At 54.8% G+C, this 18,157-nt stretch overlaps 1 protein-coding gene across 29 annotated transcripts in view; it reads left to right on the top strand.

Annotated features, from left to right (window-relative positions):
- The window catches only part of EPB41L1 (erythrocyte membrane protein band 4.1 like 1), a 127,101-nt gene extending 111,130 nt beyond the window's left edge, over positions 1-15,971 (top strand). For 25 of the 29 annotated variants that reach the window (XM_089308036.1, XM_089308035.1, XM_089308034.1 and 22 more), the window contains 5 exons: positions 1,009-1,095; positions 1,892-1,975; positions 4,010-4,090; positions 4,378-4,494; positions 12,821-15,971. In XM_089308036.1, the coding sequence (XP_089164162.1) occupies positions 1,009-1,095; positions 1,892-1,975; positions 4,010-4,090; positions 4,378-4,494; positions 12,821-12,829 (378 nt within the window). In that variant the 3' untranslated portion in view covers positions 12,830-15,971. The remainder of the gene's footprint in view (positions 1-1,008; positions 1,096-1,891; positions 1,976-4,009; positions 4,091-4,377; positions 4,495-12,820) is intronic. The other 4 variants (XM_089308045.1, XM_070051892.2, XM_070051893.2 and 1 more) reach the window with 1 other exon arrangement.
- Positions 15,972-18,157: the final 2,186 nt, after the last annotated feature.

Below are 18,157 nucleotides of genomic sequence, written 5' to 3'. Positions count from 1 at the left end.
TGGTGGCTGGGTCTGCACTGCTTGCTGGGGGACTTGAACACACGTGGAAGCCTTTCGCGTCCTCCAGTTGCTCCTCTGTAAAGCAGCAATGTTAAAGATGATTACCTGTGGTTGTCAGGAGGATTAAATGAGATAACACACATAAGGTCCTTAGCACAACGCCAAGCAGCCGTAGCGAGTACTCAGAAAACAGTAGTTAGTGCGTGGACACCTGGTCCAGCTGAGGCAGCACTTGGGGCCCCAGCATCCCGTATCAGCATCCCGGCCGCTCTGCTTTCGATTCAGCTCCCTGCTGATGCATCCTGGGAGGCAGCAGATGTTGGCTCAAGTGCTTGGGTGCCTGCCACGCATGCGGGAGACCCGGGTGGAATCCTGGTCTCTTGGCTTTGGGCTGGCCCAGCCCAGGCTACTGTAGGCATTTGGGGAGTGAACCAGTGGATGTTTCTCACTGTCTCATCTCTGTCACTCTGTCTTTGAAGCAGATGAAGATAAATAAGCATCAAAAAATAGTAAAAAAAGAAAAGTTAGAGCAAAAAACTACAAAGTCGTAGCTATGCTATTATGATAGGCAGCCTGCATTCTGTGTCGTCCTACCGATGTCAAAGCCTCTTTTCCATTAGCACCACCTGGTCCCTGGGGGGAGGGGCAGGGGCTCGGGCTCGTTTTTCACAGATGAATCCATGAGGCCCTTAGAGAGGAAGGGCCTGTGGCTGGAATGGAAGGGGACAAGGGCCCGTGAGTCTCCACTTCTCCGTTAGGGCTGCGGGAGAGCAATACCGTGGCTTGTTCACCACAGTGTCCCTGACCCAGGCACTCAGCGTGTGAGTGGGTGACTGCGAGCGAGCGAGCGAGTGTGCGAGTGATGGACAAGAGGAGATTAAGCTGAGTGATGTTTCTCGTGGCACTACCCAACCTTGTGGCCGTGGGAGCTACGTGGCCATGTGCTGTGGCCATCCTGGGGGCCCGCCCACCTGAGACCTGGCCATCTGAGCACTATTGTTTTCCCAGGAGAACAGTCTCAAGTCCGGGAAGGGGGCAGCTGCCATGATCCCAGGCCCACAGACGGTGGCCACGGAAATCCGTTCTCTTTCTCCGGTAAGTGGGCAGGGCCAGCTCAGTCTAGGGGACTCGGAGCTGAGGACGTGGGCGTGGGCCCACGTGCAGCCTGCAGCAAGTACAGCACCGAACCCCAAGCCACCCACCTTTTTACTGCAGAACCGGGAAGCTGGGTCGCTCTCAGGTGCCCCAGGGCTTCCCGGTGCCCGCCAGTCTCGTCAGTTGCCGTCCCCCGCCCAGCCCTAGGTAAACAGGACATTGCAGCGTGGGCACAGAGCAGTCCCTCTCCTTGGTGGTGCCCGTGACAATGATTTTGCATCTGCCCTATCTACTGAACGGGAAGAACTGTGAAGTAGGCATCCAGAGGTCGTGTTCTGGGCCTGCCTGTGTCGGGGGCTGCCTGGGGCCCCAGTCTGTCCCTGCGAGGTCCCCTCCAGCTTTTGCCTTCTCTGAGACTTGTACTCGTGCTCCAGCCCCAGAGAGGGTGTGCTCCTGGCTGTGACAAAGCGGGGGCATCTTGAAGTCCCCCTTTCCACCTCGGATCCCTCTGTGTGTTCTTCCAAGATTCCAGGATTCTTGTATTCTAGAGTAGTAGGGTTCTGGGCCACAGGAATCTCAGGATGTAGGAATCTCAGATTCCAGGGTTTGAGAATTTCATGGGTCTAGGATTCGGACGGATCCAGTAGTCTCAGATTCCTCAGAGCTCAGGCCGTCTTGGCCTCCAAGCCTTACCTCACAGGGTGGCCCTCATCCCTTGCTCTACCCACGTGCTCCAGCCCTGCAGAGCCCGATGCCCTCAGCTGACGCCCGGGGTGGGGGTGGTTGTATTCTGCAGATCATCGGGAAAGATGTCCTCACCAGCACCTACGGCGCCACCGCGGAAACCCTCTCAACCTCCACCACCACCCATGTTACCAAAGTGAGTAGCAGCAGGCACCTGGGCCCCAGCCGGGCTGCAGGCGGGAAGGTCATTACCAGGGCTGTGCTTTGACTTGGCAATCTGCAAGGCGGACGGAGAGGAGCTGTGGTGTTAGCTGCGGTGCTGTGCGCCTGGTCCCGTGCCAGGCGTTGACCTTGGCACAGGCCCTGCCCTCACAAGGGTGACCGCTGGGCTGGGGAGACAAGTCGCTGGCTTTCTGAGTAATTGTGAACCCTGGGGTTTGTACCTTGTACAAGGGGTCTCCCAAAAGTTCATGGAAAACGTGTATCACTGAAAAATTATGCACGGACTTCAAAATCCGGTGCACTAAAGTCACCTCTTCTAACTCCACTTTCCCACGGACTTTTTGAGGTGCCCCATGGACCTTCAGTGCTGCAGAGATTTAGAGGAAGCCACAAGCAGCAGCCTCCACTAGGGTCAGGAAGCATCACCTGGCAGGATCGGGCTTTGAGCAGGGTCTTGGGGGCCAGCTAGGACTCCCCTGAGGGAGGAGGAGACAGAGGCGTGTGTTCTAAGCAAAGCAGAAGATGGAGCGGAAGCCGTGCACTTGCTTGTTGTTCATTGAGCACCTGCTAGGGCGCGTCCCCCTCGTGCCGGCCGCTATGCAGGGCTGCTCCAGGCTGTGTGAGTCGGGCGTGCTTGGGGGACGGGGGAAGCAGCACAGAGGGGACAGACCTGGGCAGTCAGGTTGGCCAGGAGGCAGGGCAAGCGGAGGCCAATGGGACAGGTGCCAGCAGGACCTACGAGCAGGGAGTCAAAAGGAACTCAAAAGAGCCCTGGAGGTTTCTAAACTGGGAGGGGCCCAGTGGAAGTAGGTTTGAGGAGAGCATGTTAGGTCTACCAGCACGGGCAGACAGATGAGAGAGAGAAGAGGGAGAGTTATGGAGGGGGCCTGGGGCAAGGCAGGGGTCAGAGCGGGGAAGGGAGAGTGAGCCAAAGCAGGGAGGCATTCCTGGGGCAGCAGGTGCGACTCAGCCAGGAGGAGCTAAGCGCTGGGAGGCAGGCGGGCTGAGGCGGCCACACCTGGGTGGCCGGGAGCGAGGCTGGAGGCCTAGAGGAGCCGCGCTGGGCTTGCTGGAGCCATGCACAGAGCAGTCTGGAGGGTGGCGTCGGCCCGTGGTGCACACAGTCTGCCCCAGCCCCTGCCTCAGCCCCGGGCAGGCGCAGCACTGCATCACCTTCCCTAGAACAAAACCTCCATCCCCAAGAGCACGTGGGAGCCGCGTGGACTTCCGAGAGCTCTGTAGAAAGGCTGACATCACATCCCCCACGGCGACAGCTCAGAACCTGCTTCCTTCCTCCCCAGGAGTCCCTGTGGGCCCTGCCAACCGGAAACCTCTGCTCCCTCTGTCCACCCCCAACTCCGCCCCGCCCCCCGCTTAGTAGGCCCACAAGTAGTCCTGTCCTCTCTTTACTTCTCCACATGCACCCAAACCCCACCCTCTGGAAACCAGTGACAGCAGTAAGAATCGTCGGTGCACTTTGCTCTTGTGGTGTTCAGTCGTCTAAGGTAGAACCTTGTCGCCATTCACATTTCATTCATGTGTTCATTCAGCGAATCTGCATTCAGCACCACTCTGCTCAGACTGGGCGAGGGAGTCGGGGAGGGGCCACACGGAGCTGGACAGAGGACAGGCCCCGCCCTCGGGAACTTGGAGCCTGGTGAGGGGGCAAGGCCATGTGTACTCCTAAGGCCAGCAGCAGGCAGAGAGGCCCAGGACACGGAGCGCCAGCCTCAGGGCCCGGGGAGAAGGCCTCAAGGGATTGCCAGGCAGGGGCGGCAGTGTGGGTGGGGGCTGGGGGCAGCGGGGCAGTCCGGGGAGTGGCAGCAAGCAGGCCAGAGCTGCGGTTTGAAGCCCCAACCTGAAAAAGGCAAACGCCGAGGAAGCCAGGAGAGGGGGGACCGAGAGTCGCTGGCCCTCAGCCCTGCCCCAGAGAGCGGCTTTGGGTTAGGTTCCCCGTCCCAGCGGCTGCTGGCAGAACCCGTGACCTGACCTCCCTCTCCCTCCACAGACTGTGAAAGGGGGGTTTTCTGAGACGAGGATCGAGAAGCGAATCATCATTACCGGGGACGAAGACGTGGATCAAGACCAGGTATGGGACAGGAAATGGCACTGCAGGTGGCACTGCCCAGCCCCGGCCCCCCCATATTGGGTTACCTGCGGGTGTCCACGTCTCACTAACCCTATTTAAGAGAGGAGCCCCGAAAGGAAGGGGCGTGGCGTGGGAGCCAGAAGGAGCCGGAAGATCCACACTTCACTGTTTGCCACCCGGGCCTCCACTTCCCTGGCTGTGCACGAAGGGGCTTGCTCTTTCCCGGTGGCCTCCACCCTCGTGGACGTGCCTGGTCCCTCACTGTGCTGCTCTACCCACCCCCCCAGGCCTTGGCGTTGGCCATCAAGGAGGCCAAGCTGCAGCATCCTGACATGCTGGTGACCAAAGCTGTCGTGTACAGAGAAACAGACCCGTCCCCGGAGGAGAGGGACAAGAAGCCGCAGGTAAGGGAGGCTCCGGGGCTGAGCAGCCGTGAGAGAGGAGGGAGCAGCAGCAAGAGCCCCTGGGGGTCAATTTCCACCCGAGAGAGCCCCGTGGCTGGGCCCCTGGGGCAGCACCCACACCCCCACTTCCTGGCTTGTGGCTCAAAGGAGAGGGGCAGCTCCCCCAGAGCGGGGTGGGGAGTGGAAACTGGTGCCTTGATTGCCTCGGGGCTTTAGGCCCCAGACCCAGGAGAGAAGAAAAGGGGAGAGGATTGATGGTGGCGTTTGGGGATATAGGGCGACAGCCGGAGGTGCACACAATCCCATCAGCCAATGCCTGAGCACTGGCAGCCAGGAGCAGCCCTTCCAGGCCCAGGGCACGACACTGTCCATCACAGCTCCTGCATGTTGCTAAGGGGCACGATGACCGGAGGCTTGCCCCACTCTGTCCAGCTGGGCTGCAAACCCTTGACTGTCATGTCTCCAGGGCCCGGGACATTGTCCTGTTCCCCTGAGGGCTATGTCTGCCCTGGTGGATGACAGAGCGGGCAGGCAGGGCTTCTGACAGCCTAAATTGGGAGAGGGCTTCTTTCAGCCCCCCACCCCCCGCCCCGGGAACTTTCCAGATCTCATCTGTGAAAGCTTGACTTAAGAGAAACAAAGGTGGACATGATGAGTCCATACTGGGTGATCCCATCCAGAGGAAACTGAGAAGTAGGCAGAATGACAGTGATGACAAAAGACAGAATCTTGTTGCTTCTAGCCCGGGACATTGATAACGAGAGCCACAGGGGAGGCTGCTGGGAGCTGGCAGAGCCTGTCTTCAGCCAGGCGGGTTCTGTGGCTGGGTGCAGATGTAAGAATTTGTCAAGTCCTCATGTATGCGTCGGTTTGTTTGCTTGACACGTTTCCCATATTACACCACGATGAGAAATTTCCATCTTAAAGACCCCGCAGATAGCTGCCCTCTTTTTCATCTTTTCCTTGAAGAAATGAAACCAGGGGCCGGCGCCGTGGCTCACTTGGCTAATCCTCTGCTTGTGGCACCCGCATCCCATATGGGCGCCAGGTTCTAGTCCCGGTTGCTCCTCTTCCAGTCCAGCTCTCTGCTGTGGCCTGGGAGTACAGTGGAGGATGGCCCAAGTGCTTGGGCCCCTGCACCTGCATGGGAGACCAGGAGGAAGCACCTGGCTCCTGGCTTCGGATCGGTGCAGACAAATGGCCGTGGTGGCCATTTGGGGAGTGAACTAATAGAAGGAAGACCTTTCTCTCTGTGTGTCTCTCTCATTGTCTATAATTCTACCTGTCAAATAAATAAAAAAAAGAAAGAAAAAAAAGAAATGAAACCAGCGATTTCTAAATGGCACAAGAATCTGTCTGTCTCTCGCTCTGATGATCACTCCCTTAGTGTCCGAAGAAAAAGCGCTGAGGCCGTTCCCTGCCCCTTCGAGGGGCTGCCAACTGCTGTAGGGCACCAGCGCCGCCCACGGTACACAGAGACACCCAGTGGAGACTGCACACTTGAAATTGGCCAGTCTGAAATGAGACAGGCTTGAAGGGAGGAAATACAGGCGGGTGCTCTACGGTGCCCAGCGCCAGGGCCAGGTGGGAAAGGGCAGCGAAGCGAGAGACTGTGGACTATGGGAGTGGTCTGGAGTAACAGCGAGCCCCCTAGTGTGCAGCTGTGGAATCTGAGACCCAGGGATGGGCAGGACCGGAGCTTGGGTCTTCTGGCCCCTTCCAGCTCCCATCCCATGCCCCTCCCTCAACAGAAACACTAATGCATATATTGGGTTAAGTGAAACATAGTATTAAAACTTATTCTGGCCAGGTGCCGTGGCTCACTTGGCTAATCCTCCACCTGCGGCGCTGGCACCCCGGGTTCTAGTCCTGGTTGGGGCGCTGGGTTCTGTCCCAGTTGCTCCTCTTCCAGTCCAGCTCTCTGCTGTGGCCTGGGAGTGCAGTGGAGGATGGCCCAGGTCCTTGGGCCCCCCTGCACCTGCATGGGAGACCAGGAGGAAGCACCTGGCTCCTGGCTTCGGATCGGTACAGCGCACCGGCCATGGCAGCCATCTGGGGGGTGAACCAATGGAAAAGGAAGACCTTTCTCTCTGTCTCTCTCTCACTGTCTAACTGCCTGTCAAAAAAAAAAAAAAAAAAAAAACTTATTCTGTTTCTTTTTAGTGTTTCCAATAAATTAAAATTCAATATAAATTGAATTTTTTGATGTAGCTAGAAAGTTTAGGAATACCTAGGAAACATAGGAGATGTTTTCTAGAGCATCTATTCTCTAGAACCTCTGGAACTCCCTCTGTGGCTCACGTTCTATTTCTGTTGGGCGGTGCTGCCCTAGAGGCGTGAGACGGCCACAGGCAGAACCTGCCTCCCAGCCCTCGTCAGATTTTCAAGCAAGGGATGGATGGCCACTTCTGCCCCCTCGGCCACCTAAGTTTTCTTGCTGTTTCTTCCCCAAAACTCAGAGCGGGAGAGGCTAGGCTGCTTGCCAGGCCGTGTCTCCGGGGCAGTGGGCCCTTGCTGTCAAGTCTGATCCAGAGAGGACCTGGGGCCCGTGTTGCCAGAGGAACTTCCTGTGAAGCTGGGTCCTTAGGGTGTTCCTGGGCAGCCAGGTGATGGAGGCCTGGGTGCCAGGAGCTCTGTGTGGGGAATCGAGGGAGCAGCCCTGTAGCCATGGCACTGACCATGCGCGACCCTGGGCCAGTGTCTGTCCTGCTACTTCCCCATTTGCAACATGGAGAGAGGAGCACGCCCGCTGCCCCCTTCCGTTCAGTTCTTCTTGGGCTTTCCCGGGCGCCTGCTCTGTGTCTCTTGTCTCTGCTCCCTTCCCTGTCTCACACCTCCTCGTCTTTCCCGGAGTAATCACAGCCCCCAGACTCTGGCCTTCACAGTGCCCTGGCCCAGCCGAGCTGTGGTCCCGGCTCCCACATCGTGTCCACCCCTCTGCGGCTGGGGAGGCTGTCCCGTCTGCCCACCCTGCGGCTCCCTCTGCAGCCCCGTTCCCTCCTTCTCACCTGTGGGGAGCAACTCGGACTAGACTAAGTTACTGGAATTAAGACTTATTCTATGCATCTGCTCTCCCACAATATGGCGCTGGGAGAGGAGGAAACAACTTCTACACAGCTGCCTCCAGTTCAACCAATAAACAGCAGGAACTACTCCTGATTGGAGGAGAGCAGCGTACTCGGCGTGTGGGTAGCAGAGTTGGGATTGGTGGAAGAGGACTATAAAGGAGGAGAGAGACAACATGCACCAGGGACATCTATCTGAAGGAACACCTGAGCAGCCCCCGAGAGAGCCGGCCGGCGGTGTGCCGCTCCCCCGCGGAAGTGGGGAAAGTGGCAGGGGGAACCGCCCTTCCACGGAGGTGGAAGGGATGGTAGCCAACCCGGGAAGAACCAGCAGCAAACCCGGGGAGGGCCGAGCAGACAAAAGAACAGCACAGGGTCCTGTGTCGTTCCTCCACGAAGAGGGGGAGCGACACTCACCTCTCTTCAGCTCTTTGATGCCGTCTCTCCACGCACCACCAGACACCCTCTCTCTCTCTCTCTCCCTCCGGCTCTGTCCTGGCACAGTGGGTTAAACCTCCACCTGCAACGCTGGCATCCAAAGTGGGTGCCGGTTCACGTCCCAGCTGCTCCACTTCTGACCCAGATTCCTGAGGAAGTGCTTGGGAAAGTGGCAGAGGGTGGCTCAAGTGCTTGGGCCCCCGCACCCACATGGGAGACCCAGAGGAAGCTTCTGACTCTTGGCTTTGGCCTGGCCCAGCCCCAGCCACGCTGCGGCCATTTGGGGAGTGAACCAGCAGGTGGAACATCTCTCTGTGTAATTCTGACTTCCCAAATAAATAAATAAGTAAATAAATCCTTAGGGAAAAAAAAAAAAAAAAGGAGCACACCCTAGCTTTGCAGCCAGAAACGCCTTGGTAGCTGTGTGCCTAGAAGATCCCCTCCGGGCCCCAGCTTCCTGCCTTTTTTTTTTTTTTTTTTTTTTTTTTGACAGGCAGAGTGGACAGTGAGAGAGACAGAGAGAAAGGTCTTCCTTTGCTGTTGGTTCACCCTCCAATGGCCGCCGCGGCCGGCACACCGCGCTGATCCGAAGGCAGGAGCCAGGTACTTATCCTGGTCTCCCATGGGGTGCAGGACCCAAGCACTTGGGCCATCCTCCACTGCACTCCTGGGCCACAGCAGAGAGCTGGCCTGGAAGAGGGGCAACCAGGACAGAATCTGGCACCCTGACCAGGACTAGAACCCGGTGTGCCGGCGCCGCTAGGCGGAGGATTAGCCTAGTGAGCCGCGGCGCTGGCCAGCTTCCTCAGCTTTGAAATGGAGTTGGTCGGTAAACTGGAGCCGCCGTAATAATTAGTTGCTGATGAGGGCCTCGAGGAAGTCAGGCCGCGCACTTCTGCCACAACCCGCGAGGCTGTTTGCTGTCTCGCTGCTCTTCATCCTCTCTTGCCACCCGGAATCCCCCAGAAACATCTGTTCCGGCTCCAGTGGGCTCCGGGCCTTCCTCCCTGTGGAAAGGCCGGAGCCTTCTCTGTCCTGCAGCCTTGCTGGCCGGACGTGCGGCTTCTGCTCCGGCTTCTCCCCGGCCCGCCGCCTGCAGTGGGGACCTGTCTCTTACAGACGCTGCCAGCGAGCGGCGCCTGTGCAGACGCCTGGAGCTCCCTTCCCCTGAGGTGTTTGATTCCACAGGGAAAAAAGGGTCTGTGTCCCAGGACAGGATCTTGGATCTTGGATCGCTTTTTTTTTTTTTTTTTTTTTTTTTTCTGACAGGCAGAGTGGACAGTGAGAGAGAGAGAAACAGGGAGAAAGGTCTTCCTTACCATTGGTTTACCCTCCAATGGCCACTGCGGCCGGCGCACTGCGCTGATCCGAAGCCAGGAGCCAGGTGCCTCTCCTGGTCTCCCATGGGGTGCAGGGCCCAAGGACCTGGGCCATCCTCCACTGCACTCTCGGGCCACAGCAGAGAGCTGGCCTGGAAGAGGGGCAACCGGGACAGAATCTGGCGCCCTGACTGGGACTAGAACCCGGTGTGCCGGCGCCGCAAGCAGAGGATTAGCCTATTGAGCCTCGGTGCTGGCCTTTTTTTTAAAGGAAGGAATCCCCTGATCTCAAAGGATTAGTGGCCTCCTGTGGTTTCTTTTTCTTTTTCTTTTTTTTTTTTTTTTTTCTGAATATTTGAAAGGCAGAGATACAGACAGAGAGTGGGAGAGACAGATAGAGAGGTCTTCTATTTGCTGGTTCACTCCCCAAGATGGCCACAATGGCTGTGGCTGGGCCAGGCCAAAGTCAGGAGCCACGAGCCTCATCCAGGCTTCGCATGTGGCTATCAGGGCCCAACAACCTGGGCCATCCTCCACTGCTTTCCCAGGCACACCAGCAGGGAGCTGAATCAGAAGTGGAGCAGCCGGGACTCCAACTCCACATGGGATGCTGGCACTGCAGGCAGAGGCTGAACCCACTACACCACAGCACCGGCCCCGGGGATCTCAGATTCTAGTCTTGGTTCTGCCACCAAACACTCGGAGTCTGTTTCCCCAGATGTCAAGTGAGCCAAGAAGGAGCAGAGTTCTATGAGTCCATTAGCTCCTGGTCGCATGTGAGTGGCAGAAGGCAGGAGTGATGTCCCGTGCACCTAATGGCTTTGAGTAGTGGCTTTGAGCCAAGGACAGCACTGGGCACTGGAAAGACAGTGGCAGGCAAAAGTCGGCCGTTGCCCTCAAGGAGGTCAGGGCACGTACTGTGTGCACAGCAGCAGCAGGAGTCAGCCAGCCAGCACTGGCCCGGCACTTCCTGTAGGCTGGGCCCTTGCTTTGACCTCTCCTTATCCGGCATCAGCGGGACCCGTGCTAGAGGAAGTAGCAGAGGCACAATGGGATTATGAAACTCGCCCAGGATTGTCGAATGAACAAGCCACAGAGTAGGGTTTTTATTTTTAATTTTCGTTGCAAATTTTTCAGCTGATACATAAACATTGTAGGTCTTTATGGGATGCCATGGGATGTTTTGACACATGTATACATTGTGCAACACTTAGATCAGGCTAAATGTACCTGTATCCTCAAACATTTATCATTTCTTTATGGTGAAAACATACAAAATTGTTTCTTCTACTTGTTTTTTTTTTTTTAAATATACAGTTCCTTATCACCATCTGTAATCATCCCACCATGCAACAGAACAGAACTTTTTCTCCCATCTAATATAACTGAATACTCTGATCGAGTTTTCCCTTCCCTCTCCTCCCCAGCCCGTGGGTAACCACCATTGCCTCTCAGCTTCTACAGGTGATGGGATCAGCTCTTTTAGGTTCCATGTATGAGTGAGATCACGTGGTGCTTGCCTGTCTGTGCCTGACTCGCGGCAGTTAGCAGAACTAGCTTTTGTTCTGTCCATGTTGCTGCAGACGACAAGGTCACCTTTCACGGCTGCATAGTATTCCACTGTGTAAATGTGCCATGTTTTTTTTCTTTATCCGCCCTCCAACGACCAACTCTCAGGCTCTATCCGGGTCTCACGGTTGTGAGCAGTGCTGCAGTAAGCATGGGAGTGCACCTGCCTCATCCATAAACTGATTTCATTTCCTTCGGGTTTGTACCCAGCAGTAGGATTGCTGGATCACCTGGTACTCCTGTTTTTAATTTTTGGAGGAACGTCCGTAGTATTTCCCACATCTGTGCTAATTTACATTCCCACCGACAGGGTGCAAGGGTTCCCCTTTCTCCACATCCTCACCAGTCCCTGTTATTTTTTAACAATAGCAATTTCAACTAGAAAGAGGTGATGTCTCATTGTGGTTTTGATTTGCATTTCTTTGATGGTTAGTGATAGCATTTTTTCATGTACTTACTGAGCGTTGGTAGATCTCCAACTGAAAAAATACATATTTAGAGCTATTACTCATCTCTAATGGATTATTTAGGGAAAGCTTTTGCTGTTGAGCTGAGTTCCTTATATATTTGGGTTATTAACATATATAAGCCGCATATATAGCTTGCAAATATTCCCCCCATCCTGTAGGCTGTGCTTTTACTTTGCTGATTGCTTGCTTCACTGTGCAGAGGCTTCATCAGTTGGATGAAACTCCATTTACCTATCTTTGGTTTTGTTTCCTATGCTTTGGGAGTCTGATCCAAAAACCTCTTGCCTGTTCCAGTGTCCTGAAGAATTTTTGCATATGTTTTCTCCTCGTAATTTCAGGTCTTACATTTAAGTCTTTAGTCCATTTTGAGTTGATTTTTGTACATGGTGAAAGATAGGGCTTCTAATTTCATTTTCCTACATGTGACTATCCAATTTTCCCAGCCCTATTCATTGAAAAGACCATCCTTTTTCTTTTCCTCTTTTTTTAAAATTTATTTATTATTTGAAAGCCAGAGTTACAAAGAGAGAGGGAGAGACAGAGAAAGATCTTCCATCTGCTGCTTCACTCCCCAGATGGCTGCAAATAGCCAGGGCTGGGCCAGGCCAAAGCAAGGAGCCAAGAGCTTCTTCCAGGTCTTCTATAGGGTGGCAGGGGTCCAAGTACTTGGGCCATCTTCCACTGCTTTTTTCTGGATTCCTGGATTGGAAGTGGAGCAGCTGGGACCCATATGGGATGTCCACTATGCAATAGAACTGGCCCCAAGACCATCCTTTTTCCCATCTCTGTTCTTCACACCTTTGTCAAAGATCAGTTGGCTATAGGTGCATGGATTCTTCCAGGTCTGTCCCACTGGCCTCTGTGTCTGTTTGTTTTGCTAATACCTTGGTATTTTCTTTACTAAAGCTGTACATTATATTTTGAAGTCAGTCCCACTTTGTTCTTGTTGAAGATTACGGTGGCTCTTCGGGGTCTTTTGTGATTCCAGACACATTTTAGTAGAATTTCCTTCTAGTTCTGTGGAAAGTATCATTGGTACTTGATAGGAATTGCATTGCTTTGATGTCTGGATATTCTAATGACACTGATTCTACAGAGACAGCCCACAAACCCGGGCTGGAATGCAGGCTGCGGCTTCTGTATTTAAACACTGCCGGCTGGGGATTCGCCTCCAGGACACAGCAGGCCCCTAGAGAGAGCAAATGAGAAAGGAGCATCAGCAGTGTTGACTAAACACCCCCAGTGCTGAGAGAAGCTAGGAGGAGCGAGCAAAGGAGGGGGACCTCGCGCGGCGTCACAGGGCCTTTCGGCCTTGCGGAAACGGAAGAGCAGGGTTAGACGCGGGTCAGCTCTCACCCGCCCCGCACACTCCCTCTCCGGGCCCAGGGCCCAGCACGGCCGCTGACTAACTGTTCTTGTTCCCCTCCTTCCTTTGCACCCCCGCCCCCTTGTCTTGGGCGCCCAGGAATCCTGACCTCCGTGAGGAGACGCCGCATTTCTGGTCCAAGCCAAACCAGAGAACCATTAAGAAGGGGCCTTCATTCTGGATTCTCCAATGCGACACCCACGTCCCAGCTGCGCGTACTGTCACTGATGAGAGACTGGGAAGGAAAAAGCATATATATAGAGATATATAGAGATATAGATATATATACAGGAAACACCGCGTCCGCGTGCTGCTGCTGGCGCTGCCACCGCCGTCGCCGGCCGCCACAGCCAACATCTGAACACCTACATTTCCTTTGCAGACGCATTGAAGAATTGGCGGGAATTTTTTTTTCCAGGAAAAACAAAACAAAACATCACGACAGACCACCGTATCTCGTACCCAACCCCCAGCCCACCCCGCCCTCCCCGCTGAGTGACAAAAGCAAGCCGGACCACGGTGATTGTAGAAGCACCCCACACCTGCCCTGGTGCTGCGCGCCCCAGCGGGAGTGGGGGACAAGATCGCAGCGTCCGGCGGGCGCCCACGCACATGCAAAGGAGAACACTCGTGCAGCAAGGCACGCAGTCAGGCGTTGTCCCAGAGAGGAAGGAAAGCCCCCCCCTCAGGAAGGAGGCGGGCAGGAGCACTGGGGTGTTATTTTCTGGGTGTGGGCCCTGGGCCACAGAACCCACCTTCCTCTCTTCCACACCCCTTTCCCCTCTTGTCATCTTCTGTCTCGGCTCCCCCCCCACCCCCATCGCACCCCTCTCCCCACCCCACCTGCCCCACTGGGTCCTGGTCCTGCCGAGGACCACAGATGACCACAAATGACTCTCACTTGGAAGAGAAAAAGGAGAGCGAGTGGGAGCAGGCGCACGAGGCCGTGGGGGCAGGGGACGCGGACACTGTCCACCGTCCCCGGTGAGGGTGCTGGGCCCAGCAGAGATGGGTGTGCTTTCACGATATGTAGATTACATATAACAGGAGGCGACTAGTAACATAAACAGTACTGGTGAGTATGACGCTGACATTTTAAAGTTACCATTACCTAACTGTGATTGATGTAGCCAAGGTTCCTAGATCTCGCCGGCCGGCCCCCCGCCCCGGGCGTAGTGGGCTGCCCCGACCAGACCGGCATAGTGATCCTGTGTGTGGTGTTTGTAACTGGTTGATTGGTGGGGAGGGTGGGCACTCCAGACGGAGAGGTGAGGGCTTGGCAAGAAGGAAGTCCCGGAGATGTAGTCCCGAACATGCAGGCCGACACGCCTTCTCCCCCCGCGGTAGCCGCCAGGACCTGGCCTGTGCTCAGCCGTTGGGTCCTGCCGCTGGGGTCCCCACGGCAGACGTCCCCTGGCTCGGTCCTCCTACCTCCCTAGAGGGCTTGCCTTGCTCTTCAGTCCTCTCTCTCTCTCTCTCTCTCTCTCTCTCTCTCTCTGTTTTTGTTTGCCACATGTCTTGGGCTCCCCTGACCACGCTGTGATGACTAACTCTGTATCCTAAGGGAGACAGAGCCCTTGGCCTTGGTAGAAGATGCTGGCTTTCACCAGGCCGTTGTCTTCTCTCCCCCTCGGCTCGGGGGTCTGGGTTGAAGCAGCCTTGCTAAAGAGGCCGAGGCACCTCCCCTGCCCCAGAGCAAGGAAGGTGAAAGGGAAAGGCCCGCAGCTGGGTACCTCCCACTTGGTGTGAGACCTTGGCTTTGGGGACCTCCCAGTCAGGTCGAGCTCTGAGCCCTGCCCTGAGACCACTGGGGCCCTTGGGGAGAGTCACTTCCCTGAGCTCCGCCCTGCCCCTTCTGGGGACACCTTACTTTCTCAGTCACCGCTGCTAAGGGTCGGATGCAGTCGCTCAGCCGGTGTCTGCAGAGAGCCCCGTGGGCCAGCCCTGTTCTTGACCGAAGGAGAAAGTGTGAAGAGAGGGGAGGGGCACAGGAAGCCACCGGAGCCACACCTCCGTCCCCAGTCCTGGCTGGCCCACCTAAAAGCACCTCCCACTTTCTGATCTACCGGTCAGTGTCCGGGATGCCCCCAGAGGGCCCAGGCCACAGAAACCCTCTTGGCTTGCCCATCACTTGCCCAGCACAGACCTCGGTCGGGCGAGAAACTAGAAGAGCATTTGATCTCTGCATGCAAATGGGGCTCTCAAGACAGCAGAGAGCCGTGGGCCGCTCCAAGCCCCGCTGGGCGCAGAGCCCACTTCCTGTGCACCAGGCTCTAGTCACAAACCTGGTGCAGAAGCCACAGAACCTCCTGCCTGCCCTTCTCAGCGCGAGAGGCCCGCTCTTTCTGGGCCACTCAGAATTTGCCTCGGGTACCCACTTCTGCAAGAACCGGATGTCCTGAGCACACAGGGCACCACTCAGAGGGCAGGTCCTTGTTCTGGCCTTTGCACCTGCCCCCAGCCCCTGGGGGTGGGGCTTAGGGCATAGCTTGTGGGCCGCCAGGGTCTGGGGAGGTATGCAGCCCACAGACGCATGCGCTGACCTTCCTCCCACAGTGAGGCTGGAGGCAGGCAGCGCCTCCGGGGAGGAGGAGACCTGCAAAGCTGGAATCTGGGCCACTGGCTCCTCTCCATAGAGAATACAGATGTTCGTCTCGTCTGTCTTCAACCTACTTTTCCTTTTCACTTTTTCACATTTCTCAGTCTCTCTGTGCCGCCTCTCTGCCCAGAGGCCATGTGGCACAGTGGAAAAAGTCCCCGAGCACCACCGGGAGCTCTGGGTGAGCGCCTTGGTTCAGCCCCTGGCTCGCCTCGTGATATGGGCTCGCCCCCGCCTCCCTTTCTGCCTCAGTTTCCCCACCTGCAGGATGAGCAAAGCAAGCCAGGTTTCCTCCAGGGTCTTTTTCCACTCTGCCGCCTTAGAGATCTTCGTCTCCTCTTACTTTGCTTTCTCCGGATCGTCTCCATCTGAGGGTACAGCGCGTGCCAAGGTCGGTTTGTTTTTGAGTCCTGCAAGCACATTCCAAGACTGGCCTGAAACTGCATGAGCAACATCACTCTTAAGTCATTTTTTTTTTCCCAGAAGCACCTTACCAGCCAACTGCGATGCTGTCCTGTTCCTTTCTACTCACGCCCCTCTCTCCCCTCTCGTCCCACGCTCCCCACCTCAGTGCCCCGTGCTGTATGCGTGTGCTCTCTGTTCTTGTATACTCAATAAAAGTGAAATAAATGTGTTTGATGCTGAACTGAAGACTTCCCTGGTGTCTGTCTTCTCCTTGGCTACTGATACAAGTGGGGGTGAGGGAAGGGCTCAAATGGGAAGGGAGACATATCAACTAGAACACTCAGTTTAACAAATATTTGGAGCTCAGTGTGGTCCAGGTCTTGGGTTGGGCTCTGCAGGTGCAACAGCCAACAAACGGAGCTCCTGCCTCTCGGGAATCACGGGCTCGCGAAGGAATCAGCCAACAGAACAAACAGGCAACAGCAATCCCAGGGTGCTCGGCAGCCAGAAGCCACACGCTGGGAGGTGGCACTGAAGATGACCCCTTCAGGGTGGCCAGGAGGCGACTTTTGACCTGAATTAAGAGAAAGACCAGGTAAGGGGATGAACACAGATGAGAGCTTGCTAGGGTAGGGGAACGGTCAGTCTGCGACCCTCCAGGTGTGGATGGGCAGGGCAGGTGAGCATGGTGCAGCTCTCCCTGAAAGAAGCACACCTTTGTTGGGGTCTCTTCCTGCAACCCCCGACCTGGGCACCAGCACACAGCAGTGTCCCACTGTGGCCTCAGCCCACAGCCTTGGTATGTGTTGTCATACCCTCAGCCTACCCACCCCAATGAGTGACTTATTTTTCTTTAAATTGACTTGCTGAAGAAATTATTTAAAAATGAAACTATATTCCTTCCATGTTGCTGTGGATTCATTCTGAGAGGAATGTGGTGGGGGCAAGAGGCATGAAGGTACCACACAGACCCCGGGAGCCAGATGAAAGCAGGCCAGAGGTGAGCAGCCGGCAGACTCGTTTATTTCAGTTGGTACAGCAGCTTATATAGCTGAGGCAGCCAATCCAGTCAAGGGGCGGTTTATGCCCTAACCAATCACAGCCTGTTGCCAGGCAGGCTCCACTGCCAGGTGGTTTCCCGTGGGGTGTCCCAGGGGGTTTCCAAAGTCATTCCTGAGTAACTGAGGCTGGCTTGCCAGCAGGTGCATGCCATCTTGGCATGGCCTTCTCATTCTACCACACTTCTGTAAATAGAAGTGAGTATCATTTGCCAAAGAAAAGAGGTCTTCATCAAAATACATGCAAAAGTACTAAAACCAAAATCCATGCAAAACTGAAACTCAGCCCTTGGACCGACCACTGGAGATGCACTGCCATACTTTTCGTCTTTTTGCCTTTTTTTGTTTTAAAATATTTCAAATAGTACAGAAAAATATAAAGAAGAGTGCAGTGAGTACCCATAGACTTAACAATTTTTAACCTCATATGTAAAGTATACATACTGTTTTTCTTGAAAACAGGGATATTACTATGTCATGGATTTATTGCCAGGATCATAAAGTGAGAAAAGTTATTATGTCAGGAGTATGACTCAGTGACAAAAATATCCCTAGATATGAACCAAATCATATGGGACCACACATGTGTATACTATGTGTGCATATGTACATAGTATTAAAATGTGGGTGCCATATTATGCCATATACACACACACTTCTAAATACAGGAGAAAACAGTTTGCTTTTCTGTGCTTAGTTCACTTAGCATAGTAAACTCAGTTGCATCCATTTTCTTGCAGATGCCAGGATTTCACTCTCTTTTTTATGGCTGAGTAATAGTCCATGGTGTATACATGCCACATTTTCTTTATCCAGGCATCGGTTGATGGGTATGTTGGTTGATTGCATATCTTTGCCATTGTGGATTGGACTGCAATAAATATGGGAGTGCAGCTATCTCTTGCATGTGCTGGCTTAATTTCCTTTGGCTGTATTCCCGGAAGCAGGAGAGGTGGGTCTCACGGTAGACCTGTTTTTAGCTTTTTGAGGCACATCCGTGCCACTTTCCACGCTGTCTGTACTTCCATGCCCACCGGCAGCATGCGAGTGCTCCCTGTCCTCCACCTCCTCACCAGCATTTGCTATTTTTTGACTTTTGGATGATAGCCGTTCTAACTGGAGCGAGAGGATACTTCACTATAGTTTTTATTTGCATTTCTCTGATAACTGGTGATACCAAGCATTTTTTTTTTCATGTGTTTGTTGGCCATTTATTTTTCTTCTTTTGAAAAGTGTTTACAGGGGCTGGTGCTGTGGTGCAGTGGGTTAAGCCACCACCTGCAGTGCCGGCATCCCATATGGATGCCAGTTTGGGTGCTGGCTGCTCTACTTCCAATCCAACTCTCTGCTATGGCCTGAGAAAGCAGTGGAAGA

This window comes from Oryctolagus cuniculus, chromosome 11 (genome assembly GCF_051225735.1).
Source record: "Oryctolagus cuniculus isolate XC-2025 breed Fujian yellow rabbit chromosome 11, ASM5122573v1, whole genome shotgun sequence".
In the NCBI taxonomy this organism is placed as follows: Eukaryota; Metazoa; Chordata; class Mammalia; order Lagomorpha; family Leporidae; genus Oryctolagus; species Oryctolagus cuniculus.
This window is presented reverse-complemented; position numbering and strand designations above follow the sequence as displayed.